At 38.1% G+C, this 27,525-nt stretch overlaps 1 protein-coding gene across 1 annotated transcript in view; it reads right to left on the bottom strand.

Annotated features, from left to right (window-relative positions):
* Window positions 1-27,525, bottom strand: part of LOC113153160 (cadherin-22) — a 151,186-nt gene that overhangs the window by 30,048 nt on the left and 93,613 nt on the right. Inside the window, exons 6-10 of the mRNA XM_026346637.1 lie at window positions 15,825-15,944; window positions 12,629-12,796; window positions 11,250-11,431; window positions 9,626-9,882; window positions 5,790-5,926 (exon numbers count right to left, since the gene is read on the bottom strand). Of these exons, the coding sequence (XP_026202422.1) occupies window positions 5,790-5,926; window positions 9,626-9,882; window positions 11,250-11,431; window positions 12,629-12,796; window positions 15,825-15,944 (864 nt within the window). The remainder of the gene's footprint in view (window positions 1-5,789; window positions 5,927-9,625; window positions 9,883-11,249; window positions 11,432-12,628; window positions 12,797-15,824; window positions 15,945-27,525) is intronic.

The raw sequence follows: 27,525 nt of genomic DNA, 5'->3' as shown, positions 1-27,525 counted from the left end.
CACTGAATTATAGTGACAGAACCTCAGGGAATACAGAGGATGCGAGAGAATGCCATTGCATATACTGCATGTGTGAGCCTACACACTTGTGTGTGTCAGCACTGTCATGCTAGTTGTGACCAAATGGTTCATCTTCTTTGTTGGAGAAAACTATTTAGTTTAAAGTGTCACTTTTGTCAGGAGGGGAAATGAAAACACAAATGTACTCAACAGTGACTGCCTCCAGCCTCTTTACTGAGCAAGGAGCTCTACAATGCAGGAATTGTGAATGCAGAGTAATATGGTCATTTTTCTCCTATTGCATAGCTGCGACATTATACACACTCACTAGTTACCAAAATCTCTCTATTTCAGTTTGAGTTTTTTGTGTGTTTAAGAACTAACAGCTGTAAATGCCCCCCTGGTTAACCACACAAAATATTCCAAGGTCTCCTGAACACACTGAATTATTTACAACATCCGCTAAAATGGTCAAATTATGTGGTGCATGCTTAATGAAAAATTAACATATCACAGTCCAACAATTACCCTTTTTCAAAGACAAAACTGTTCACAAAAGCTTACAGACTGAGGCGCTGATGTATGTTCTTATCGATGACTGCCCTTAAACATCCTACAAGCAAGGAATAAAAATAATTTAGATTCACATATAGAGTGAGAGCACTCGTTACAATATTTAGTCAACAAATAAGGCAAATTATTTTCACCACTGTTAGGATTAAAGAGGTTAAGCTACTGGGAATACACAAATCTGTGATATACCAACGAGAATCAAAACATGCCTCTGATGCATAGGGTATCTCTGTGCCTGTGCCAGCCGATTATCATTCATTTACATGACAAAATACTTCGTAGGATGTATTTAGTGCAGACGGCAATCTCTACATCAAACTAATACAAAATTAGACTTTCCATCTAAACACCAACTGAGCACAAACAACTTAAATCCTATAAATGTTGCCATGATCCATACTACATGAAACATCACAGATAGCTTGCAGGATGAGCAACTGCTCAGAGCAACATAGACTTAGTGTGTTCTAATTGTTCCTTTACAAATATCTTATAATCAGATCGTTGTAAAAAAAAGAACTTTACCAGCTCTATCCTTACCCTTATATTCCTACATTTTGTAGTGGTCTAAGAGTGTGATGTGATCATTTTTCTGTCTACTATTAGCTTAGAATCACCTACTAATCCTAAAACAATGGCTTGTTTAATCGGACTTGTTACCGGTACAGGTAGGACATGATTTAGCATGTTTTAATGATTCACAAGGCAACACTCTTAATCTGCTCGCTCTCTTTTGGGATACCCGCACAGTCCCTTGTAAGTCATGAGTGAAGCGTTGCTTTGTTCACTGAAGAAGCTTCGTGATGTAATACAACATGTTCCTTGTCAATAGAACTTAGTAATGTTGTCAGATGTGAGATAAAATTTGCAGAAAGGACATCATCAACATCCCTTGTTTGTTTGAAAACTGAGAAATAAACTGGCAATGATCATCACCTTACAATGTCTCTGCCAACACACCTGCTGGTGACTGAAAACTGTGAAGGGGCTCCATCATTCAGTTGGTGTGGTCCCTTTTTGGTCTTGGCAAAGAGATAAAATCTGAGTTTAGAAAATTCTTCAAACACTTCATCGTGAGGCTATTTCACATCCCTCCAGAAACATATGTTGTTTTGATCTCCCACTGACTCCACTTCTTTGCTATCTGAAGGCCTACTTGGATGTCCACTTGAGGGAGCATTCTGTGCAAAAACCAATATTAATGTCAGCATCTGAAAAATACTTTTATAAGGAATCTGAAACATGCTAATAAAACCATCTACATAGGCTATTTGTTTTCCTTTCAATTTTGACATGCTAGCTGGATGCTAACTAGTGCCAAAAGTCAACAATGTCACCAAAATGACATGAGTGGTATACTTTTATATCAATCAGCACTCAAGGTCTTACACTGCAGCACCCAAGTGAGTTACATAGCAGTCAAATAAATAGTAAGTGTAATCAGTGCAGTAGGGTGATTATGCAAATGCTGTAAAACAGTGATAACTGCATCAAGTGTTTAGGTTTCAAAATTCACTGAAATGGGTTTGAATCATAAAAGGTGAATGCAACCAAACAAACAGTTCACTTTTATCCCAGTGAAGCCTAAAACACACCAATACACAACAGACAACAAAATTTAAATAATCCTGATGACATTAGAACGTCTATGTAACCATTCACATTTCCAATAATTTGACACTAATGCAACGCAACTGAGCTACTCCGTGTCCCTGACTGCCAGAAATCCCCCACAAGCACTCTATATACTATGCATGACCGCTGTTTGACAAATTAATTATGCCAACCTACCAAGTGAAGGAAAACAAAACATATCAAACAACTGTTTGAGTATTCAGGATCGCCTCCTCCTCTATATCTACACTGACAGTATGGACATGTGAGCGATTATATAACAGGACAGAATAGCAGAACGCATCAGCCAGGTCACAACCTCTGGTCCCTGATTACTCGTTATTATGTCTTCCCGTTCTTGTTGACAGATGTGCCCTGCACTACAATAGCATCTACTACATTCATCTAATCAGAACACTTTAAACCCTCTATGGTGCATAATTTATAAAGAACAACATCCTCTTGTTCTACACTTTGTTACCGAGTTTTATCTCATTCTGACTCTCAGTTTAATGTGAGTGTATTGTATTCTGCAAATGGGACTTTGCTATTTTTTTTAGATAATTTTTTTTCTGTAGCATTTTCCAACTTTGATTGAAAAGAGACACTTATCTCCCTTCGCAATGTTGCAACAAATGTGTGATTCATTTGGAGTCTGAGAGAATAATGTTCAAAAGCCACAAAAATCAAACAGTGTGCATTTGTTTGCGAGACAGCAAGTGAGGAAAGTTATAGTGAAGAAAATGTCTATTCCCTGCAAAGGTGAAAGAGATAAAGACTTTCCAGTTACTTCGATATGTTTTTGCCCTGAGGGTGATGCTCCCCTCCCCCCATATCTACCTGTCTGGGTAGAAAAGCAGTTTTGCGAGGTGATATCATACTTGCTATCACTTCTTGAAAATTATATGTCACTTTAACTTAGCCTGATATGTTTCTATGGAGAAGACTGTCAGGAAGTACGAGTACCATGTCTAGTGACAGTGCAGGTAAATGCTCCTCCTGTACTCAGGAGGTTCTGTGTTCTCTGGAAGGGAGATGAGCACTGTAAAGATGAGTGGTTATTTCCTCATTTATACTGACAATGTGTACGGAAAAAGTTGCTACTGGGTGCTACTTTTAATTGGGTGAATTTGAAGATATGCTGTGTATGCATGTGTATATTTGTGTTTGATTTGTGGGTTATCATCTCAGTGCAGCCTGCAAATACCTGCACTTGAATGAAACCTCTTTACTTAGCCTGCAGGCATATGTGCAGTAGTTGACATTTAGTGTATTTCTTGCAGTTTTGTAGCCAGGGTTAATCCTAGGGCACAGACACCAAACGCTGTCAGAAAGCTGTTGTCACTTGTCCAATTTTGACACAGTGACAATACAAAAGTTCAAAAGTCAGCAATAGACTGGGTGAATAATTAAGGGTTGTGCCACAAAATTGTACTTATAACGATGTCCTCAAACAAGTTGACCTTGTGGCTCCTAAGCTATAATGAGCAGAGGGACACAAAAAAAAAAAAAAAAAACAGTAACAAAATCATTATGGAGTAAGTGGAGAAAACCAAGCTCTTTTCTTAAAATAATCTACCAAGGTGGTTCACATGTACTGTATTTGCCTCCCATCCCCTGTCTATTCCCATGTTTCTTATGGTCTTTTTTTCCTTTCTGTCTTATGTCTGTGCATCAACAGCTCTCAGGACTCTATGAGTTAACAAGTGATAAAGACACACCACATGGGAATTCAGATGGCGTTGACCACTGACTCTGTCTGTCTGGATATTTCTTTGGAAGGCAATGTGAGAGGTTTTATCTATCAAGTGCAGGCATGTGTTTATGTCTGATATTGGAAGGGCTAGGACCGCTTTAAATGTTCAATTAACATTAAAATGTGCCTATGACATAATGCCAAGCACAAAGAGGCAGAGCACAAAAGCACCCAAATTGCTCTGGGAATTACAGCTTGAAAAAAAAAAAAAGGCTCAGAAGGTTTAATATTGTCTTAATGTTTGTCCTGGGTAAGACTGCTTACTGAGTTTAGGCTGTATTGATTATTGGAGTAATCACAGTCTGGGGATATATGAGAGAGGAACAGATATGAAGATATTTTAAAATCAGCTGCGTTTATGAGCATTGTTTTGTTCTTTCTTCTGTTGTGTTGGTGGTGAGAGGCAGAATGCAATCTCCTCTGCTTTCACAGCAATCCCAAAATCACTTCATCTGTATAAGATTAAAATCATGAGGAATGCTAGACCTCCTCCTTTTTCAAGTTCACGTGTAATGGTATAGTAATAACTTTTTTTGCTTCCCCAAGTTATTACATTGTTCATTTTCCTTTGTATGTCAAAATAAACCATCCCGATTAAAAAAAGAAAAAAGGTTCTTCACAAATTTCCAGTGATATGCTTGTCAGCTATAAGACAAGCAATGCAATGATGATGTATTTTCCCTCTGGTATCAGGAACACAAAGATGGCAGGACAGTGATGGCTACTACTGAAGAGCAAGAAGCCCTTGATGGGTTGGCAGAGCAAATGAAAGTCACTTTAGTGTTGTTTTGAGATGACTGTTTTTCTTGGAAAACTGGTCAGTAAACTTAAGATATGAACAATTTAGCTTTCATTAGTTATGTCAATTAACAGTAAAACATTTTTTTAAAATAAATTTCCACTCAAATTAATCAAAAGGTGGTATTTTCTATTAACCTGCACGCGTCTGACATGCTATTTTTTTATCCACAGATCAAACAAGCATGAGTGCATGCTGCACAATGTACAACTATATTTTGCACACATTTGTGACATTTATCAAAAATACTCATATTAGCATTTTCTATGAGTTATAATGCCCTATCATCTCATGACACTTACTATAACTTTTTTTCAGACGATAAAGTTCATAACAACAGAATGTGCATCTCAGTGCTGTCCTTCTAGTGTGCATGACTTTTCTATTCTCTCATTTTCTCAAAACTAAAAGTCCCACTGCTGCTGAAAATGTGCCAAAAGCTTTGCTAACTAATGATCACAGCAGTCTGAGGTTGTCTGTCACCCCTTATCACCCCTGGCAGCAAATGTTGGACATCTAATTCAACTTGTACAGTCTCTATCACTGTCAAACACTGGGTGTAGACAAAGCTTGTCAATCATCAGAGCCATTTAAACTTTTGTTTAATAGATTAAGCAGTAAAATATTCAAACAAATGCAAGTCATGTCCTTGAAATTTCAGTTGTGAAGTTGTGTTGTTGTTTCCTTTTGTTTTTTCCTTCAGAGACATGGCTGTTGTTGGTGATAATAAAAATGAATTTAATTATTTGTTGATTTCATTACTATTATATTAAAGCTATCACAAAGGCTTATTTTCTTACTTTGACATGTTAACATACATCAAGCTTTGTGCGTTGTGAAAATGTCATCGATTCATTTTGGTTCAGATTGTAGAGTTAATTATATGTGCTTGTTTTAAATTAAATTTAGAGTATTTTCATCAACTTTCAGAACTGTTGTCAAGGTGAAAAAGTAGCTAGATCATAAATAATATCACAACCTTCCCAGCAGAACGATGATTTACAACTCAAGTGTGACAAGCTCAATTTGAAACAGCAAGTAATGTACCTGCTTCAACAGCCTTCACAGTGATATTGTGCCAGCCAGCAGTCTCTCTGTCCAAAATCTTGCCCAGTGTGATAGCTCCAGAATCAGGATCAATATGGAAAATCATCTCCTGGTCTGTGGTCCGATCAATGGAGAACCTGTACCGATGACAAAAATAAATAAATAAATAAATAAGGCACAGCTGTCCAGAAGAAAGCAGTAAATCATTCAAAAAAATGACACAGAGTAGATCTTTTCACATGACCTTCAGTTTCTGAGTAATTTATATTTCATTGTATTGTATTGTTTTATCTCATAGACTCTCACTTAACAAGGACTTGGGTTGAAGATTGAAAAAAACCTTAAACCTAGAGGGAAATTGTAACAAGACAAAACAATTTCCCTCTGGGATTAATGAAGTTTTTTGAATCTTGAATTGAATCAATTAACTTTGATCCACACTAAAGAATAACAACTTACACAGATGGGGCCAAGGTTAAAAGTGATTATATTTTAAAGGAATTCACTGGAGAGTTGTCACAGGTCTTGTGACCCTAATATTGCTGGATCCCTTAACTACAAGCAGCTGTATAGTTACTCTTTATTTGCCTATTCTGAGTAAGAAAGTAAACATTAAATTTTCATTGTGCACTCCAGAAAAAAAACACAAATGCATCTTTCCTTCTTAGGGGGTAGTTGGTGCTCTCGGAAGGCTGGTGAGTCAACAAAAATCTGCTGAAAGGTTTCTTTGTTCCTCTCTCCCCACCTCACACACACACACACACACACACACACACACACACACACACACACACACACAGCTGGCTGGTTTACTTGTGCCCACACACACCATAATAAAGTACCAAGGGCATTATCAGTTCTTAATGCCTTTCTGTTCAACATGCCAGCCAGCTTTCTCCCATGGTCACATGTAGATATAAAATATAACATGCTTAAAGAACTGCAAGTATTTAAATCAATTTCTGATCATGCATGCATTTATACAATTGTGTGGGTGTTGAATTGCATTTGCATTTAATTTGCCTTACTGAATGTCAATAAATAAAACAGATTTTTTTATGTTAAACTCCAGGAAACAGTAACAAGCTACATTTCCTTTATAAAACCTGAACTTGTTTTGTAGGATTTCATGTTATAATTTTCTTGGGTGATTAAGGGTGTCAGATCTGACCCCATACCAGTCCACAATTGTGTCTGTCTTAACTTCCTAAATTGTTTTAGTCCAAAGTTAAAACATTTCATTTGATATTTTAAAAATAAATATATTAAAAATAAAAAACAAGGTAATGACATGTACACAAGTATTTAAATTTTCAGTCTGGTTTAAGTCTGGGATCTGGCTTAAAGACTTTTCCAGAGTTGTCGTACCCTTTGTTTTCTTGGCTGTGTGCTTAGGTTAGTTGTCCTGTTGAAATATGAACTGTCTCACCAGTTTGAGGTCAAAAATGCTCTGGAACAGGTTTTCATTAAGAATGTCTCTTTAAATTGCTGCATTCATCTGTCCCTCTATCCTGAATAGTCTCCCAATTCCTGCCCCTGAAAAACATCCCCACAGCATGATGCTGCCACCACCATGCTTCACTGTAAGGATGGTATTGGCCAAGTGCTGAGCAGTGCCTGGGTTTCTGCAGAAGTGAAACTTGCCATTCAGGCCAAAACGTTGAATCTTTTTTTGATTAGACTAGAGAATCTTGTTTCTCATGATCTGAGAGTTCTTCAGGCTACTGACGCATGGTTTCCATCTGACCACACAGGCCAGTTTTAGTCAGTGCTGTAAAGGTGTAAAGTTGTTCTTCTGGAAAGTTCTCCTCTCTCCACAAAGAAATGTTCGAGCACTTTTTAGATTGAACATTGGGTTCTTGGTCAGGTCCTCAACTAAGGCCCTTCTCTCTCAATAGTAGAGATGCAGAAATGTATTTACCCTTCCACAGATCTGTGCCTTGATACAATTCTGTCTTGGAGGTCTACAGACAATTCCTTGGACTTCATGGTTTGGTCTGTGCTCTGACATACACTGTTAACTTTGTATAGACACGTGTATGCCTTTCCAAATCATATCAACATATGATCCTACAGGGGGACTCCAAGGACGTTGAAGAAATATCTCAAGGATGATCCGTGGAAACAGAATGCACCAGAACTAAATTTGGTAAAGGCTGTGAATACTTATATACATGTGATTCTTTTGCTTTGTTTTTTTTTAATAAAATTGCAAATTAAAAAAAAAAATGTTCACTTTGACATTATAGGGTGTTTTTTGTAGAATTTTGAGGAAATAATGAATTTAATCAATTTTGGAATAAGGCTGTAACATAACAAAATGTGGAAAAAGTTGTGAACTCTGAATACATCCTGGATGCACTGTACAGTAACAACATTTGGATGTTCTATAGGCTGGATATGTGTAGTTGAACGGTAATAGTAATAATATGGGATCCACCTCCAAAAGTGGTTGAGAATGACCAAGCTGATATTCAGTGGAACTTAGAAACAGACTAAGAAACCGGTACTGGCTAACAGACTGGACATAGTAATGGGGGATAGTGGTGAACTAGTGGTGAAGAAGAAGGCCATAGTGATAAATGTAGCCATCCCAAGCAATAACATCTTTCATCTTTATTGTAGCAAAAACAATCACTCTGCCAAAAAGGTGGTATTGGTAATCATCTCCACAATCTATACTTATTATTTACTAAAACCTCATCACTCAGGATGCATGACTATGCTGAATCTCAAGAGGGTGTGTTGCCTAATGCCAGAGGCTATGAGCTCACTAACTTTGCCCTGTGGATGGCCCCTGGCCAACCTCTCCCCCTCCCTTTTGCTCACATACTCTTTCACTTACTCAAACAGAGACACTCACAGAAACATACAGTGTGTATCAGATATGCACACTTTCAGCTTCAGGCTGCCACAACACTGGTGAACGACAGTGCTGCCATGGTGTTGTATTTTATTACACCTGGAACTCTGAGCCTCATGAATTTTTAATCAAGGTAATTTGCACAGGCCCTATGTATGTCGGTGTATACTACAGTAAGTGAGACTATAGCCCTTATCTACATTCACCATTCACACGGCAATTGCTTTTCCGAAGACATAATATTTTAATACAGAAGATTACCAGATGAGATTGTTTTTATCATGTGCAGTGATCTGAAAGAAAAAAAAAACAAAACAAAAGATGCTCAGTTCTACCTCATCCAGTGTGTAAGACCCATCATTCACTGTTTGCCTGGATGTTCACTTGATCTTTAAGAGGAATATATGTATATATATATATATTTTTTTTTGATTATTTTACACTACCAATACAAATTCATTTACTTACATTTACATTTAGTCATTATATTTATAGCAACTTACAAGGTTTAGTTCTTAAAAGCAGTTTGTTCCAGTATCTAAAGTGGTAAAGTAAAATTATTTTTCATTAAAATTGCTAGACTTGTGGAATGGTTGCTGATGTCTTGCCGTATTAAATCCAAATCATAAAAAAGTATTGAAAGTATGCTAAACATCGTCTTTGTCATATTGTTAGTCATATTCAGCACTGAGACATCTTTTCACAACAATATGTTATTGCCAGTGCTTTGGTTAAGATATGTTATTAGCCTAGCTAGTTTAAAAAACAGCACTGTTTTAATAGTATTGATACAGTTGAATCTTTTTTTTTTTACTTTCTTTTTGTCATTTATCATATTTTGTCTAATGTTATCCATGTGGATGCCACACAAAAACCAGGATTTGGGAAAAAAACTAAACAAAAAAACAAACACCTTAATCTTATAACAGTTCTATCATTTCAAACATAATAAACTTTAGAGACTTTGTCATACCTGACAGGCTTATTCTTCACATCTGGATCCCTGGCAGTGACAATGCCAACCAGCGCTCCGACTTTGGCATCCTCTTGCACTTCCATGATAGCGCCCTCTGCTGGTTGAAAGATGGGTGGCTCATCTATGTCCAACACACTGACCCGAACAATGGTCTGGTCACGAAAGGAGCCGAGGTCCACAAAGCGTGGATCCACATGCTTATTTACTGCCTCTACTACAACATTGTGGGTGCGCTTGCTTTCAAAGTCCAGTGGCTGAAAGGCGAAGAAGATTTTGAATAAATGTCCAGAAGTTAGAGAACACTGCATCAATAGTAGTAAATAATGGCAATACTAGATGTCAATAACTCTAAAATGTTAAAAAAATGTTGAAAAAACCCAGACCCATAAGCCACACCATTACATCCAGCTGGTGATTTTTATGTTGTGTTGAACAGGGATCAGCATGGGTACTTAGTATGTGTTGCCCTATATGCAGCAAGCTGTGATACACTGTGTTCTAACACCTGCTAATAATGGCCAGCATGAAATATTTCCCATGCTGAGCCTGTCCACCACACAATTACAACCAGGTGGATTTAATGTTGTGGCTGATAAGAGTAGAATCCCAGCACCAGTGGCACCACTGAGCCAATGTATAAACATATCGCTGCATTTTGATGATCTCTTTCAAGTTCTCATGATGCCAGCAAATTAACATTGAGTCACCACTAAAAGCTGTACCATCATTAAGATTAGCACATTGTTGGCTGTCTATTGAACTGCAATTGAGTCATTCTATCAAGCCCCGCTGATGACAGATAAGTGTCATTGTCTGACATCTTTGTTTTACAATACAAAGATGTGACTGTTTTCTGCATTTTTTCCTTTCTTGTCACAGAATGCAAGATGGAAAATATAGCTGAAAACACTTCAACTTTTGAAGACACAGCGCTGACAGCACCAGTCAAAACCCAGTTGGCAACTGATGCTCATCAATCATCAAAGACCAATCATCTCTTTCTCCCCTTCTTCAATGCACCTTGGGTTTCTGCCTGAACAGGGCAAGAGTTGATCAGCTTGCTAAGGAGAACACATACAGTAGTTGCTAGGAGCAAACACTATTAACTTTGCCAACAGAAGCCCAAATCATGTTTGTCGAATTCTATCCCACACAGACTCAGTCTCTTGTTGATTTCTAACAGAATCCCAATAACTTTTCATAAGATCCAGTCGGAGATATCAACAACAAATGCCTACAGGAAATGTAGATAGAATACCTCGTAATGATAGTACGTCGGATTTTTGACTCACTCTTTTCAAGCACAGCAGAGGCATCGCTTGATTCTCATTCACAACATGAGTGCATACAGAATTGCGTTTGTACATGTATAGCACTAAGTATAATATAACTCCTAGCTAGTTTATTTAGCTAGGAGGAAATAGACTGATTCATCTGTTATATTTTTCATTGGGGGAAAAAGACTGAATCATCAAATGCAATGAAAATAAAATTGTCATTCACTCTGAGTCAAAATGATGTCTATGTTTTTGTGCTTCTATGAAATCAAAAGAGGTAAAACTTAATATTGTGTTATGGCCAACAATATCAGCAGCACAACAATGTATTAAATTAACTGTACCTTCTTGATGGAAACAACCGCTTCCTGTGTCTCCACATCAGTAGTGACCTTGAAGAGCTCTCCTCCATCTTTGATCAGATAGCTCATGTCTGTGTTCTCTCCCATGTCTGCATCCGTGGCAATGACGCGTCCAACCGGTGTTCCCACAGCTGCCCCTTCTGACACAGAAAACTGATACATCTCTGGTAGAAGGTGGCCGGAGGTGGAGAAACATAAACAGATAAAACAGGTTTAGCAAAGCAGGGGTGATGTGACAAAAGACTGTGTAACTGTAGTAAACACCACCAAAAGATAGAAACAACATGGAGAAGAGGAGGAAAAAACACCAATGCAGAGATGAAGGGGAACGATACATGAATGGCTGTAGGTGGAGAAAGTTCATTATGAATAAGATACAAGTAAGAAGATAAAACATTATTTTTCTCCGGATTGGAAATTATGTGAAAACATCAAAGTTCTTACATATACAGTGCAGTGTGTCATGTTCCTTTGCATGTTATTTATGAGGCTGCTTTCCAAAGTTTACCTATTCATACTATACACTATAAGGTTTGTCCCTCTTTCTAGGTAAATATAGAGATATGTGGAGACATATCAAATACAATCATCCAGACTGCTAGATGCCGTACCTCTAGCTGTAACAAAAGTAGTAGTGTAGTAATTTATCTCCAAAGAAGTCTGTAATTGAAAATAATATTTAGTTTGTTTAAGGTGGCAAACCTTCAGTATAGTCATGTCATATAGTCTTCGGCTATTTGCTATTAATAAGGTTGTCTATCAAGGGGAATTAAGTGCATCTTTATGGTGAGGGGAGACAGACTGTATTTTAACTTCTTTCTTTAACTCTAGTAGTTGAGTATGTGAGTGCCAAAAGTCATGTGAAAGCCATTTAGCCCCAAAACCACCTCACCATCATAAATCTCTATCATTACAAAGAAGGGACAATCAACCATATTGATTCTGTTTGCTTAAGCATCATTTAAACGAATGATCAAATGTCCAGATGAATGCATCTGTTCTCCACATTTGATGAACTACTTTGCTATGGCCTACAGGTTTGACTAGCCCATAAATAGTGTTTTTTTTCTCAGACTACATGGATGAACATTCAGTGTGGTTGCTGATGCTGCTCTTGTTTACTGCCGTCTGTGGCCTGCGGGTTTCAAACTACAGGGCGTGTCTTTCATCCCTTTCTCTGAGTTTCTTTGTCTGTGGCTTTTACTTTCCTCATTACACGTCGTCTCTTTCTAAATTTTCTGTTCTTTCTTTTGCATCAGTCATTTCCACCTCTTTTTTCTCTGCTATTTCCTCCTTCTCCTCCTGTGTCCCAGCATCTCTTTCTATTTTCTAAAGTAAGAGAATCTGCGGGAGACACTCACTCTGTGGGAAGCGTGGTGGGTTGTCATTAACGTCTGTGATCACTATGGTCACCGTGGTCGAGCCAGAGAGACCGCCCATTTGTCCTGCCATGTCTGTTGCCTTGACAACCAACTCGTAACGATCCTGTGTCTCTCGGTCCAAATCTGCCACTGCTGTCATGATGATCCCTAATGATTGAGGGATGGAGGAGACGTTGAAGGAGAGAGATAAAAAGAGGGAAAGAGAAAGTGGTGGAGAAGAGGAGTAGTAAGTGAGGGCACTGAAAAGGTTAAATTAGTGGTTAGCACTTATGCAATAACCAACTAAATTTTCCTCCACAGTTCGAATATCAACTTGTGCTAAGCAGTGTATTATGGTGGCACAAGTGCAGCACTTTCCATTTCACCTCCTCAGACAGGCTGGATGGAAGAGATTGTGTCATATTTGTGCCTCTGCACATACACTATTTTATGGCTCAGCTGTATTAAAATGAATATTATACAGAGGCAGAATGAAGGTATGCCTCAGCCACCCTGAACAACATTACAACTATTCCATGGTAGGTAAGACAAACCCGAGAAGTAGATTTCGAAAGAGAAAGTAAGGGACACTGAGAAAGTGATGACTTAGAGAGACAGAGAGTTAGGAAGCAAGCAGAGAGAAGCAAAACAAATGCAATGACTTGATGTACTTTACACCACATATTTTGTTGTACTTGTAACTCTCTTTAGTTATTTTGAGTTAAAGGCAGACTGATTAAGCCATTCTAGTATTTCTAACAACACAAGATTTATTAAATACAATTATACAATTGTAAAATGTAAAAATACAATACAACATTTTCAACTTAAGATCAGCAGAACAAATATGAAACTGAACATTTTAGGCCACCACGGTGAAAATCTGTGGAAACAAATCCAATAAGCCTATTATGACATACAAACAATTGAGACAACCTGACTAATGCCAGTAAAAGGTTATGTTAGATATATTTTTGGACTTAGCGTAATGTCTTGTCATGACTGCCAGTACTATGGTCCTCACTTTTATTACATAGCTATCTCTCCCACATGCTCACAAAGTACAACATGGTCCATCTTGGTTTAAAAGAGACATTCTCCTTGTTGGCCCAGCAGTAGCTGCATCAGTAGCTGGCTGGTTTACTGTGCAGCCGTAATATAATTCTACTTCACCCCTTGGGATTTTCCACATCAGAATCTATTGATGCATTTCCTGGACTTGGTGTGCTATCTCACTCCCAAAGGTTTGCATTGTGTTGGGTACACAACTCACTGATTCCAGTCACATTCAGCCCTGGGCCATGTTTTATGGGTAACCAAAATACAGTACATATAGGTCTCGAGTTAAGAAGAGAGGCAGATGACATTCAATGCACTAAAGGCTAGAGGGGATGCGTCTAAATTGGGACAGTTAAGAGTAAAGCCCCAATCTGCAACTAACACCATCATTCCAATGTCATGCTACAGTCTCCGCCATCTACACAGACTATTTATGACTCTAAACAGTCTGTATTCATGAATGCAGACTATTTAGTTCATGCTGTCTTGTGGTCATCATATAACCTCATAAACAATTTAACTGGATAATGGGGCCTTATAGACCAACTGTGAAACTTCAGGCCTCAGTATGGTATGTTTTATATATTTATTTATTTTTACGCACATCAATTGCTTTTCTGACTTCATCTCGCTAAGCAATGGGAATCTAATTCTATCATGTGCCTACAAAACCACTTTTCTTGCTAGTTCAGTCTTAATGGCAATTGTACACAAAATAATAATAAAAAAAAGTCAGCCTGCCTTCAGCTAAGTAACTGGAAGGAACGAAGGAAAGTGTTATCGCAAAGAGTCATCAACAACAAAAATAAAACATCTAGATAATAAAATCACATGTTCCACATTTTAAGACAAACTCAAATGCGGCTCATCTGCAAAATAATATAATACAAATTGTAAAGGCTTGAGGTAGTAAATGTGCAAGACACACACACCAGCGCAAAAGGCAAGCTCAGCATTATTCAATGCCACTGTTAATTACACTGCAAATGGCACATTATAGCCATGGTTATTAATCTTTATATGTAATTTGTGGAACTTCAAGAAAATTCTCTTTACACAAAAGACAGAAGACTCCACAAAGATGAATCTGGACTGGTATATCAGGATATTTTTCCTGTACCACTGAAGTTGATATCAAATACTGAAAATACTTGGATTTAAAAGAGTAATAGATGCTTATAATTGAATTTTAAAGTGTTACTTTTTTAAATCTTTGTATATATAATATACTGTGAGGAAATTATATCATGACATTACATACATTTGTAGTGTATTTAAAATCAGACCTTTGTCTCAAGTCAAATATAACACCCACCAGATAATTGTAACAAGGTCAAAGTGACAGTAAATTAAAAAAAAAGAAAAGAAAAACACTGAGTTTGTTGTCAAGGTGAGTGAGAGTGATATCAGTAAAGCAGATTTCACAGCTGGCCTGTCTGGTCTTCATTTTGAACTCCTTGACTCACACTCATTAGGCTGACCTGTCCGCCTACAAAATGGGGAAAGGGGGTGGATGGAACAGGGTCGTGAGACAGAGGCTGGAATGAACCATACAGTCTCCTGGCTAGTCCCACCAAGGCAGAGCCATTTATCATCCAAGCACCTAGGCTGACCAAATCAAAGTCGGGGAGACCAAAAAAGGAATGATTAAAACTTTAGTGCTTTTCCCTAGGGGGAATTCGAAGGCAACAACAATGCTAAGCTGCTCTTGAACGGCTGTGGGTCAGGCCATATTTCTCCAATAAGCTTGAGAACAGTAGGGAAATTGAATTTTCCATTAGACAGCTTGGGGATATTTTTAACTGGCTAAATCTGGATCTGGTGGAACTATAACCCAGCATTTTGATCTGATGGTTGGTGATTACTTGCAATTCGTACATCCTTAACAATATAGCAGAGTAAAAAGTGTAAACTTTAAGGCTTTACTGTGCCAAACTCCCAATGCATTTCTGTCTAAATTCAATCAGTAACAGATTATAATAATAAAACAACAACAGAACAAATAATTTATGTGTCCATAGAATTTTATTTTTTCCTTTCATTAAATATTCATCTCCTATATCCTGTTGATGACAACTACATTGCTGTTGCCTATTCTTTCAATAGGAAAGGATACAGTAAGTTGTATCACTCTTACCTGTGTGTTTATCAACAGTGAAAAACTTTTCTCCATCCAGTACGCTGTACACCACTCTGGCACTGCTACCGTATGTAGGGTCATCAGCATCTGATGCAGTAACCTTCATAACAGATGTTCCTATGGAAAGCAGACAACATAAGATCAACAAAGGCAATACGACTTCTGAGCCACGAGGAAACTTTAGACAGGTGCTAGAATCCCAACATGTGAGTTTGGATCAGACTCAAAGTGTATGCTGTATAAGGAAGAGCAGATGCGGAGATGTAAATTTCCTAGCACTAAAGTGGGACACACTGGCCAGTACTCACTCTATTGTGAGTGTGTACGTGTGTGTGCATTCATCTGTACATGTCTATGACTGAGAGAGGGAGGTTTATGCATTTGGGTAACTCTGCACCACAAATCTCTGCACATAATTTTTCAAACCAATCTTTTTGCTGTTTCATTACTTTTTTCATTATGAGAATGCTCAGCGTTGTTTGGCCTTTTATCCACTGTGGGAAATAAGGTAAGTTTCCAACCCCCTCATTAACATTAAACTCCCCCACCCAAAATACATACATTTTTTGTATAGGATTCCAAATTAGGGTAACTACTTTATTTTCAGTATGATAAAATAAATGTAAACATTTAAATATTAGATCAAAACAGGGACAAATAGAAAATCCTGCAAACAGAGTACATCAAGCTAGTGTATCCAGTATTGGCGATAAAGCTATTAGTATTGATGGTAGCACAGATGAAATCATACTGTATGTTGGCTTTGCTCACAAACCAATATGCTTAGAGAAGAGCTGGGTTGCTGAAATTCTACAAATTATTGTGTAACTGTATAAACAGTGAATTTTCTCCCTTCCTCCTACCACCACTTGGAGAATCTCCAACACAGCACATCAACAGACTCCAAACTGATACCTGATGTCAGAACTTCATAACCAACATGTATCTCTAAGGTGAAGCCCTGCAACCCTATGCAGGAAACTAATTTTGGTTAGGTTTGTATGTTCAGGTTACCATGGGAGCTGTGTTTTCAGGGGCAACGACCTCTTCTAGGGTCTCTGATATCAAACTGGTCCCAGGGGAGGGGCCAGTGTAAGCATGATTTATAACATTTACGAGAATGGCAATTCAGGAGTGTGTTACCTTGCACAGAAAAGGGACACTAAGGCATCCCTCTGGAGTCAAACCTTGCCAGGCCTTGACCCATGGGTCCATGTCAGGCACAGACTAAAAAAGTAACATAGAGCCACCACCCTGTGAGCCTACCACTTGGGGGAGCAGGATTGTGTATAGTTCACATATTCGGTTAACGTATATATCTTGGTGTCATGTCAGAAGGTTTAAATAAGTAATGAAGGTTCCCTTGCTGATGTAGGTGTGTGTAATATTATGCACATAGTATGCATAGTTTTGTAAAGGTACAAGTCTATACCTATGCCACGCATTAAGGTAGTTTAAACAAGAAGAAAGTTACTGGTATGGAAATAATTTAGCATTTAACTTGGTAAAGTATGTGCCAGTGCATTCCATTTAAAATTAGTTATTATTTTTTACTTTTTGCTGCATACTAGATAGTTATATGGTAACTTTTTTTCAAAGTTGTACATAGGAACTATAGGCAACTTATTTTATATGGAAACCCCATTGTGTTGGTGAAAAGGTGGTCTCTTCGTAACCTTCGTCCCCAACACTCAGCCTCTGACTTTTTTAAGGTGGCTTAAAGAAGGGTAAACACAAACACCCCATGCCTTTTAAACAGGATAGTGAGGAGTGGTAAAGCCCCCGTTCAATGGGTGTTAAAGTGGCCACAGTATAAAGTCAACACTATATCTGTTGGAAGCTCATGAAATCCACAGCAAACAATTACTTGGGATAACTAACACTTAGGCAGAGAACAGAATTATTTCTACATGAAACCTTAAAATTGTCATTTGTAGAGCAACAGTGTTTAAGTCATTACTTTCCACTCAGTTTAGAAAATTTGTCAACACTGTGCATGCATAAGCCTCTGGCAACAAATACGCAAGCGCGTCTCTGCATTTAGTCACACATTTTAGTTAAAGCTCAGCCTAAAGCTTAAAAAACTTCTGCACTAAGGTTCTTCATTGTCACATTAGGAAATAACTGCATACTGGCCTTTTGGCATGTGCATTTTTTTTTTCTTTCTATAAATAATTTCCCTTACAGGAAAGGGAAGATAAAAAAGGAGATGTTCCTGGGCACCATAGGTCCTCAAGGACAAGGAGTCAGTCTTTGTCTTCATCCTTTTTGGTCAATGCTATGGGTAATTACTGACAGCTGGTGTTGTCCACCAAAGGTCATTGCTGTAGCCTTTCTCAGAGCCCTGTCATGCTACTGTCCGACCACATAATGGCCGTATGCTAATGATGCTAATTAGAAGGAAGTGTCAGAGCACTGTTTGTTTCCCGTCATCCAACAGATCTCCTAAGGGAGAAAGAGGGAGGAGAGGCCACTGGAGTATCATTAAAGTCAGCCGGCCATTAAATCAGACAGCTCAGATCACTACTACTGCTGCTGTCACCTATCATACTCTGTTCTCCATATGCAGCTGGGAAATGGTCTGTTTGTATGCTAACATATGTATATGTAGCAGATAACGCAGTTCTTTGATACCTGGTCTTGATATACTGAAACAAATGAGAGAGTGCTATTCTGCAGATACCTTGAACGACTTTGTGTCAAATTGACTAAATAGATCAAATTAGTCCAGTATAATGGACAAATGGACAGAAAAGTACTTTTCCAATAGACCAATGAATCATGAATTCTGGTACCAAAGAACTGAACAACCTTGTCTTTTTCAGGTAAATCCTTACGTATTGCAGTCAAAGCACTGCATGGACTTTTTGTGATTCATATACATCATAACCTCATCAGAATAGGAAGTCCACGCCAGCCTGATTTTAAGAAGATCAAGATATGTCGCATCATGGCTGGGGGTGTTTTTATCATATTTTAAATATAAGTCTGCATGCAGACAAAACATTTTCATTACTGGCAACAGGCAGGGGTTTGTTATTCTTTCTGCCTGGTTGGCCCTACTGCTGTGGGTCCTACAGACCATTCTCGTTCATGGGATTACTCCCTTATCTTAATTTTCCCCAGGTAACAATCAGTTTGATGCTCAGCTGTTTCTGGATACTGGCTGGTAACAGCGTCAGCTGGCTAGAAAGACCCATATAAATGCAAATGCTTCTTTATTGTGTTTATATTAAAAAGAGAAGTGAGGCAGTAAGTTTGGCACTTGGGTTCTTATTAAAACTTGGCTGGCGTCAGTGTTTTCAGTCATTACTTACAGTATCTGTTGGCATGGTTAGCGTCTCACTTAAGCTGATTCTACTGTTGATGGACTTGTGGGAATTCAATAAAAAAATATTGACTTTTGTAGATTGGAATGTAATGCATACAACATTAATGGGAGTAGTATGTCTAATGGAGAGAAGCACATATTCATTATCTAAAGAGTTGTTTTTCTCTCACCAACTAAAACCTCAATCATAAATTGCTCTCAGATGAGACAGCATGCACTGTAGCAATAATAATTTTAATGACCAAAAACACACTGGTTTGTCTGCCTTTATTCCCCCTCATGGACACATTTGTTTGGGCTGAGTTTGTTTTGTTTGGTTATAGAACAAAACAACAAAATCATATTCTTCACATAATCATACAATAACAAGAACAATCTAATTGCATTGAATAACAGTTACTTTGTGTGATTTTTTTTTTTTAACTTCACGATAAATTATTTTGCTGACCTCCAGCGGTTGCTGCAAAATACGTATTTACACAGAAGTCTGCAATAGTAGCTACTGTAGCTTAATAAGATTGAAACACTTCTGACCATAGCAGCTTAAAAACTTGTCAAGTACAAATTCAATCCGGAAGTTGGAGTGAAAGATGTATTTTCTTTTCTTTAACTTCTTTTAAAATCTAAAAAGATTGCTGACTAAAAAGATTTAGTCAGCAGTGCGAGTCAACTTTTCACACTTGTTACAAATAAATATTTAGTCACCTCACTTACTCATGCTTTCAGTGGCTCTACTTAGGGTGAAGCTAATGTATGCAGCCTGGAGTTATTTACATTGTGAGTCTCACCATTAACAATAACAAGAGGAAAATCAGCATCATGCTCATTTCCACATGCAAATTTTCTAACGTAACACAATTTCCAGTATAATAATCAGATGATGCGACAACAAATGATAATTTTGCTATTTCCCCCAACATTCATCAGCGCATTCATGAGAGCAACATTGTGTAGCAATGTCTCTCCCAGTGACTTTCCTCACCATAGAAGACTAGACAGGGATACAATATCTCATTGCTGTGCAAGGATACAGCTTTGTTATTAATTTAATCCTCTAGCAGAGCATAATGCCTGGGATGCAATCGTGGTTGAATTGCAGCTGTTTATTACACATTATTCTCAATCACTATTTAATAGTTAGTATTTCTACATTTCTACCAAGGGTGTGGATTTGTTCTCAGTATTGGTTTGGGCACACCATGATCTCATAATTTTTTTTATTCTCTTTTTTATGGCTGAAATGGGCTTCCACACATCTAGCCTGTCTGATTTGGAAGTGCTGTAAAAATGTCAGAAAGAGGAAACAGTTACAGTGACTGACTTTAATTTTGGGCTTTATGGTTTTATTCATTTGTTGTTTTAACTCATTGAGTTCAATGGTTTAGCAGAAATAAAATGTCTTAAATTGAATTTTTGTAGTTCAGAGATGTAACCTAGAGTAACAAATTAACTCTAAAGTCTTTTTTTTTTAAATTTATACATCTTTTAATGATAGCACTATGGAGCAGAGAATATTTACTAATGCACAGAAAAAAACAAACATCACATTAGCTGATATGGCCATCTAAAGCATAGCACAGTATTCTCTGCAGAGTAAGGTTGACAAAGTATATTAACTGGTTTATTGCCAGAAATAAGACAGATAAAGGGCAAAACAGCCTTGATGAGGATAACCAAAAGAAGTATTGCAGCATTCCAGCCCTTTTATGATGTGGACCAACATTTTATGTGCATTAACTGTACACTTCTTGCTTTTATTCCTTTTCTTTATCAAAGATGTTTTTTTTTTAATTACTTTTTCCTAAGTAGCTTAACAAGGCTAGCTTACTTCTAGTTCAGCTTCCCACATAAAACAAGTGGTAGACAACACAGGTATGCTTTCGATGTAGCGTACACAACTCTGGGTAATTGCCATAAAACTACAAGGGCACATGGCTAATTTGCATTCAGACTATTCAACTCCCAGCCTTAATTTAGCCAATGATGAATGTACACTAATACAAAATTCAACATGCACATTCAAAAGTAACTGGCTATCCAAAACATAGCAATTTTTTGAAGCAATTAAACATGTCTTTCAACCAAAGTTATGTTAGCATAACCGCAGTATCCTTTTGGTTTACTACTGTTATGGCCTTGGTCTAGCGGAAAACTGAAAATAACATGTGGCTTACACACTCAAGCATCAGCAGTGATTATAAAGTCAAAGATGCCATTTTATTTTGCTTCAGAGTTGAGCCTTGCCGTGCTGATACAAACCCTTAAATTGCCTATCTAACCAAAACCATAACAAAATACAGGTTTTCTAAATTAAATAAGAAAACAAGAGAAAATCCAGGCGAAATATAAAAATAGTGGCTACCAAGAGCTCAGTGTCAGCATTGGCCTGTTTACAGACATGTGTGTTAACAACACTTCACTTCACAGAGTTATCAGATACACATTTGTTTGTCTCTGAGAATCTCAACACACAGCTTTCACTAACCAGAGTAGTACCTCATACATTCAGTAAACAAACAAACACACAAACAAACAAACTTTGGTTGGGAGTGGCGGATGAGGCAAGAGAAAGGCTGCTGTCATGAGGTTTAAAAAGACTGAGGTCCCAGCTTGGCAGCAATTATTTCAATTTTTTTTTCCTCATGTTGGCATTGTTCTTTAATCCCATCCCTGCTCTACTGTACCTTCATGTCTCAAGCATTAAACAAAATTGAAACATGCATTTATACTTTCCATCAGTATTTCATACAGCAGCTGGACAACTGACTCTAGACCATGGGTTTATCCTTGTTCTAGACTCATGGACAAGAGACTCTCCTCTAATGCAACTTCCCTCCCTGCCGTTACCCAGCAACCCCTGACATTTATTCATCTACATTTCCTCTTTTTATTTCTCATGCAGTCCCCTGGGGTCATGATGTATCAGACTTATGAATCAAACTCTGTCATTCCATCCAAACAGTTTCCCCAGTCAGGTTATGTATAAATTAATACACTGCCACTGCTGATTCACCTACATCCAGGGATGGATCAGGGGAGAACACATGGATGATGACAAGTAACATTCATTTAATTGTCATTCATCCAACTATATACAATCACTGCTCACCAGCTCCAGGTGAGTTGCCACTCTACCTAGCTCCACTGAGTGAAGCTGTGGTTTATCTTTCATGAATTACTGTGTACAATCAGAATCATAATGAGAATCAGAATCACAACTGAGGCACAGGCCTCAATCAACAGTGCCATCCCAGCCATAATCCCAGCTATTGTCAGTCAGTGTCATAGCCTAATAACATTGTGTTGAGCGCTAGCTCCATTAACTAGCTGTCTATCTACAGTGCATTCAGGAAGTGTTCGGACTCTCTTCACTTTTTCTCAAGTTTGTTATGTTGCAGTCTAATACTACAACCAAAGTCTTTTTTTCCCCTCATGAATCTACACTCGGTTCTCCATAATGAGAAAGTGAAAAAAGAATTTTAGAAATATTTACAAATGTATGAAAAGGGCTGGTTGCCCAGCCAAACTGAGTAATCAGAGTAGTAGGGCCTTAGCAAGAGAGGTGACCAAAAACCCAGTGGTCACAGACATACTGTTTGTAGATGGGACAAAGTTCCGTGAAAACCATCACTGCAGCCCTCCACCGATTGGGCTTTATAGCAGAATGGCTAGATTAAAGCCCTCCCCTCAGTGCAAAACACATGAAAGTCCACTTGGAGTTTGCAAAAAAAGCACCTGAAGTACTCTCAGACTGTGAGGAACAAGATTATCTGGTCTGATGGCTTCCATCTAGCCGAATGAGAGAAGGAGATAAAGAGAGAGAGCAGAAGGAGCAATCAGAGAGACACATCCACTAATTACTGATTATTGACCAACGAGACACTCCCAACCTTGTAATGAGCCTTGCCTTCATGTTTCAAGTGCAGCCTATGTGCACAGGTGAGAAGAAGAAACAGGTGTGAGACTATTTCAGGTGAAGCAGTGCAAAGCGAGTGGTCTTCTTCTGAAGTAGCGTCACTGCACTGGGATGCACTTTATCAACATGGGAAAATGAAATAAATTCATATAAACAGCATGATGCTTAATGGATTATAGGCGTCTAAAATCTGCATTTCGAGAATAAGGATTCATGTGGTTCATGCATGTTTTCAGTAAAGCAGTGTGTAAAATGTAAATATAAATGATAGTTGAATAAGAACAGCAATCAAGATCAAACTGATTAACTCCTTGCTGCTCCTCCTACGATAGGCGTTTTGCATCATTTTCTGTTACCGATGCTGACTTGTTGTTCACGTGTAAAGTGTTCGTACAAATTGAATTTAGCCCTTTAACTTGTTTTAACGCTAAGTGCCTAATTTAACTAGACAGCGACTGAAATAAGAGTCATAACATGTGTTACTCAAGCACCTGTTAATAAAACTATAAAACTGCAAATTTCATAACCATCTTTACAACTACTGGCTCCCTCTGCATCTCCTATTTTGTTCTGCTCTGTGTGTCTTATTTTTAGTTTCTCCTCTGCCTCCTTTAGTGATAATTGCATTTGTAATAAGTGTAAGCTATTTGCAGCAATGGAGGCGAGGCTGACCAAATTGGAGACTTGGCTCTGCACCATGGAAAACACACACACACACACACACACACACACACACAAAAGCACATGCCACCTAGCCTAGCTTCTGTTAGCTGTCCTCCGGCAGTTCCCAAGCAGCCGGGAAGTCAGGTTGGCTTGGTGACAGTTCGTAAGAATAACCATAGACACTCGCCCAAGGTTCACCACGACCAGGTTCACGTTTGCAACAGATTTTCTCTACTCACACCCGCTGATAAACATACTCTGGTCATTGGCAGCTCTATGTATTCCTGGGGCCAGAGCTGGCGACGTCCTGTGAGATAATAATTCACACAGGAGCTCATGACGCCCGGTTGCGCCCATCAGAATTCCTAGTAGCACAGGTCTGTTATTAGGAAACACTTCATTGCCATCTCTAACTATCAGCTTTATAAAAACTGATAGTTAGAGATGGCTCAAGTGACTCTGGACCATCTCTTAGTTATGCTGCTATAGATTAGTCTGCTGGGGGACCTCTACTGATGCACTGAGCTGCTGAGCTCCTCTCCTCGCATCTATCCATTCAAATGCCACCATTGCATGTCATTAACTTGGTCTTTTCTCTCTCCTGTAGTTGTGCTTCCTCTTCTCTGTCTCCCTCTCTCTGTTCTCCTCTGCAGGTATCCTTGGCCTCTGAGCTACCAACCTGCCCAATGTTTTTGCTGCTTATTGTTGTTTTTTGCACTACTGTTCTTTTCTCTCTCCTCTTTCCACTCATCCCAACTGATCAAATAGGTTTTCTATATAATTCTGTATGCAGTGTTTTTAAGGTCTTCAACCTTAAACCCTGTAAAGTGTCTTAAGATGACTTCTGTTGTGATTTGGCGCTATAAAAATACGATACGATTTTTTCATTACTTTGAAATTCTCATTGCAAGTTAGTGGTTTTGGTTACTAGCTCAGCGCCAATAGTGCACAAGTAGAAGTAATTGCACAAACTGGTGAGGTTTGTTCCCAAAAAGTAGTGCCAAGTGAGCTCATGGTGTTGCTGCCTTGCAGACTGTTCCTGAAGCACCACCACCTATTAGCAATTTCTTATCAACAAAAACAGCAGATACAGAAAATGGACTTTTGCTTGATATTTAGCCTAAATAAACAACCGTTCGCAGTCAATAAGTCGGTTTTATCTGTTTTTAAAAATATTGATTTATGCAAATTAATGATGATAATAAAAAAGCAAGAACTTTTACAAATATGATTGGTTAGGATACAGCTGCTTTATATTGCGCTTCTTCTGCATCCAGCAGGGCACACATGCGAACAGCGCAACACCCTTACAAACAGCAATTTGTATATCCTTGTGTAATGCAACTCTTCTATCTCTCGACGTCTGTTTTTTTTAATTCTTCTAACACCTTAATGAGGTACTAAAAATCCTGCTGGTAAAGGTTACCTCTTCTACTAATTGCTGTAATGTACAGAAAAAAAAAATGAATATAGATTCAGTGTTAAATAGCTTTGAAATTATCCTTGTCTGTCAGCAGTACAGTCTCTTACTGGAACACACTGGTACTTTCTATGACGCTATAGCATTACCACGGTGGGAAGATGAAGAAGCAACAGTTGTCCCAAAGTAACAACATACTGAAGCAGCCACTGATGTAAATGATATCTAAGTAGTGCATACTATCTCTTGAAGGATAATGTAAATAATATTTAGATCAAAACTAACATTAGGACTATCTCTGGTGAATTGGAGTAAGAAGGAGAGTTGTTTGTGCGACATGGAGGGTGGTTGACTATGGCTATATAGTGAGATTTATGCATGAGTTCTGTTTAATGGTATCAACACAGGCTGTCGGAATGGCTTCCCAAATCATTTCAGAACTCCAGGAGAGATGGTTCAATTACAGTGAGGAAAGCTGGAGGAGTGTGCCACATGTGATACACTAGACTGACAGCTATTTAAGAGGCAGCCTCGTAAAAGAGATTTGTGCCTATCTAAGCTGATGCCGTCCTAGTGTGAGCTTTAGTGGAAGGGTCTAACGGTTGCAGCAGAGTCTCTTTCCCGCTCCAACCCGCCTTAATCTGCAGGACGCAGTGCTCTCCGCCCGCCTTATGGATCATTTAGTAAAGCAATAAAAGCTGAGGTGTTTTCACGTGAAAAGTTATTTCTTCACTACTTCTACTGTGATTCATTCCTCTCTCATCCAAATAAATGCCCACGAGAGAGAGATGGGGAGTGAGTGAGGGAGAGAAAGGAGGTGAGACAGAATGAAGTATAAAAGGAAGAAAAATCTGCCATGTCATAAAAGCCAATGGCCTGCTTACATTGATCCTCTTTGAGATCTCTACAAGGATTAAGGGGTATTTTTCATCTGTGCTGACAGATATTGTAAATCTAATCTCTGTTAGTCTTCCAACTTGTTACTTTTAATAGATGGGATCATTACTTGTTTTGTAGCAGTTTTGTGGACATGTGCAACATCTCTTTAAAATTAAATCTTAACCCTATTATTCCTTTCAAGCATTTGTCTCTGGACAAATAATGACACAAAGTCTTCAATACCACATATAGAAGCAAACATTCAGGGCCATTAGCTTGTATGGTCTTCAAGTACATCAAAACATATTTATAGATTCTGCAAATTAGATCTGAAAACTCATCTGCATGTCAGGTATTTATTTCATTTTTGATTCCTTACACAACATCAAAATATAAAATGCATGATATTGAAAATGTGAGAGTTTTTACCACTTTCACAATTGCTGCTATACAGCACTGCTGGTGTCATACACATCATATTTCATTACCATGGGTAAAAGTACTACCATTACTACCAATAATCCTTTATTTTATTTTATTTTATTTTATTTTATTTTTTTGAAACAACATCTAAAAAACAAAAACAAATATATTTAAAACATATTGACAGCATGTCAGCCAGCAACCAGAATGTTTCCAAATTTTCTTGGAATGATTTATTATACTTCCTGTCCTGGTGTAATCAGTGGTGAGAATATTTCAAATGTCTTCACTGTACAACTATCATCAGTTGATACTGCATTTACATTTGCAGGGCCTAGGTTAGGTTTTATTAAACAATCGTTTTACTGCAGGTCCAAACAGTTCTCTCAAAATTTGTGGGAGAAATACTTACTAATACTAATAATTCTATTAGTCTATCAGATTATTAGAGTAGAGTTATACTGGTAATTAAAGTGTCGTAGCCTCTAACCTCAGGGCAAATTAAGGTCAACCACCCAGTGTTTGCCTGATTTGTTATTGTCGAACATCTTTTTATTGTGAAAATCTTGTCAGCTGAAGCCTGACTACAGTAGAGAGGAGAGCTGCAGGCTCTCAGGTGAACACCGATTTCATACTGAAAGATTGTGATACAAGGTCAGAACCTTAAGGCAAAATTAAACCAGACATTTTTGACATTAATCAAATGTTTGGCTGTAGCTCTGTCATGGAACTTTTGAGTTGTGCAAACTTATACAGCAGTGAAAAAGGACAGAGGTCAAGTGTACTTTTTTTTTATGCTTTCCCCCAGATAATTGATATGACGATTAAAGGCTTTCTCTCTCATAAAGTAGAAGTCCTATCACCTCACAGGGTTTCTGTGTCTTGTCCAATGACACCTCAACAAGTAACCCACTAGTAATAGGCTATAATTCCAATTTGCACCTTTAAAATGCATGCTGGTAGGATGCAATATTGACAGAAATCTGAAATTCCCCATAGGTCTTAAACATACCATGGGTGTGGGCGGTGCTGGACCGTCCATCTCTGCCTGCCCATGACCTGTAGC

The sequence above is a fragment of the Anabas testudineus genome, chromosome 5 (assembly GCF_900324465.2).
Source record: "Anabas testudineus chromosome 5, fAnaTes1.2, whole genome shotgun sequence".
Classification (NCBI taxonomy): Eukaryota; Metazoa; Chordata; class Actinopteri; order Anabantiformes; family Anabantidae; genus Anabas; species Anabas testudineus.
This window is presented reverse-complemented; position numbering and strand designations above follow the sequence as displayed.